The sequence below is a fragment of the Papaver somniferum genome, unplaced genomic scaffold, assembly GCF_003573695.1.
Source record: "Papaver somniferum cultivar HN1 unplaced genomic scaffold, ASM357369v1 unplaced-scaffold_19, whole genome shotgun sequence".
In the NCBI taxonomy this organism is placed as follows: domain Eukaryota; kingdom Viridiplantae; phylum Streptophyta; class Magnoliopsida; order Ranunculales; family Papaveraceae; genus Papaver; species Papaver somniferum.
In genome coordinates this window covers 497,724-498,790 of record NW_020628818.1, presented here as the reverse complement: position 1 = coordinate 498,790, position 1,067 = coordinate 497,724, and the positions used below count along the sequence as shown (strand labels likewise).

General features: G+C 38.0%; 1 protein-coding gene across 1 annotated transcript; it reads left to right on the top strand.

Moving 5' to 3' along the window:
* Nucleotides 1-767, top strand: LOC113338401 (17.9 kDa class II heat shock protein-like). Its single transcript, XM_026583838.1, has one exon. The coding sequence runs from the start codon at nucleotides 143-145 to the stop codon at nucleotides 617-619; it is 477 nt and encodes a 158-aa protein (XP_026439623.1). The 5' UTR covers nucleotides 1-142; the 3' UTR covers nucleotides 620-767.
* Nucleotides 768-1,067: the final 300 nt, after the last annotated feature.

Sequence of the window (1,067 nt, the reverse complement as noted above, 5' to 3'; positions counted from 1 at the left end):
AATTCTATATAAACACCCCTTGCATAGATTTGCAATCAATCAAGTTTCACGATTTAAAATTTCAGCATCACTACAAAGTCATTCAGACAGTCCTCGATTCGTAAAATTGTTACCAGAAGAAAACAGCACAGCAACAACAACAATGGCTTTCAGAATTATTGGTTTCAATGATCCAATTTTCTCAGGTCTTCAAGACATGCTTGGCGTATCAGATCATGAAGCTGAAAAATCATCGAACACACCATCGACAAAATACGTCAGAGATGCAAAAGCAATGGCAGCAACACCAGCTGATATCAAGGAGTACCCAGACTCATATGTGTTTGTAGTTGATATGCCAGGGCTGAAATCAGAGGAAATCAAAGTTCAAGTTGAAGATAATAATGTTCTTGTTGTGACCGGAATGCGGCAAAGGAAAGACGAAAAGGAGAAAGAGGTCAAATATGTAAGGATGGAACGAAGAATTGGCAAATTTATGAGGAAATTTATACTTCCTGAGAATGCAAATCTTGATGCAATTTCAGCTGTTCGTGTTGATGGTGTTCTTACTATCACTGTTCAGAAATTGCCTCCACCTGAACCGAAGAAGCTTAGGACTATTCAGGTTCAAGTTGCCTAAGAAAATGGTATGTAGTGCAGGAGATATGATCTAAATGAACGTGTCTCTCTTTTGATGTTGTATGTTTGAAATGACTCTCTCTTTGTGCGTCTTCGTGGTGTGTACTTCTGTTAAAACTAAATAAAATTTAATTTTATCTTCAGCGAAATTCTGTTACCTGAAAATAAGTCTCCGAAGTTCACTGTAACCCTCTCATTTGACCCACGATTTTCAAGGTTAAACTTGCAACCCTCTTATTTGATCTTGTAGCAGTATAGTATGATGTTTGGGATTCCATGACTGATTATCTGGAATAGTCCCAAATTAGAAGAAGCTTCTCTGATTAGATTTACAATACTTGACCGGAGATCTTTCATGTTGGAGGAATTAGTGGCTGGGGTTTCTCTGTTGGTTGTTCGATGAGGATTGATTTTATGGTGGGTGAACGAAGATTGGAGGAATTGATGTG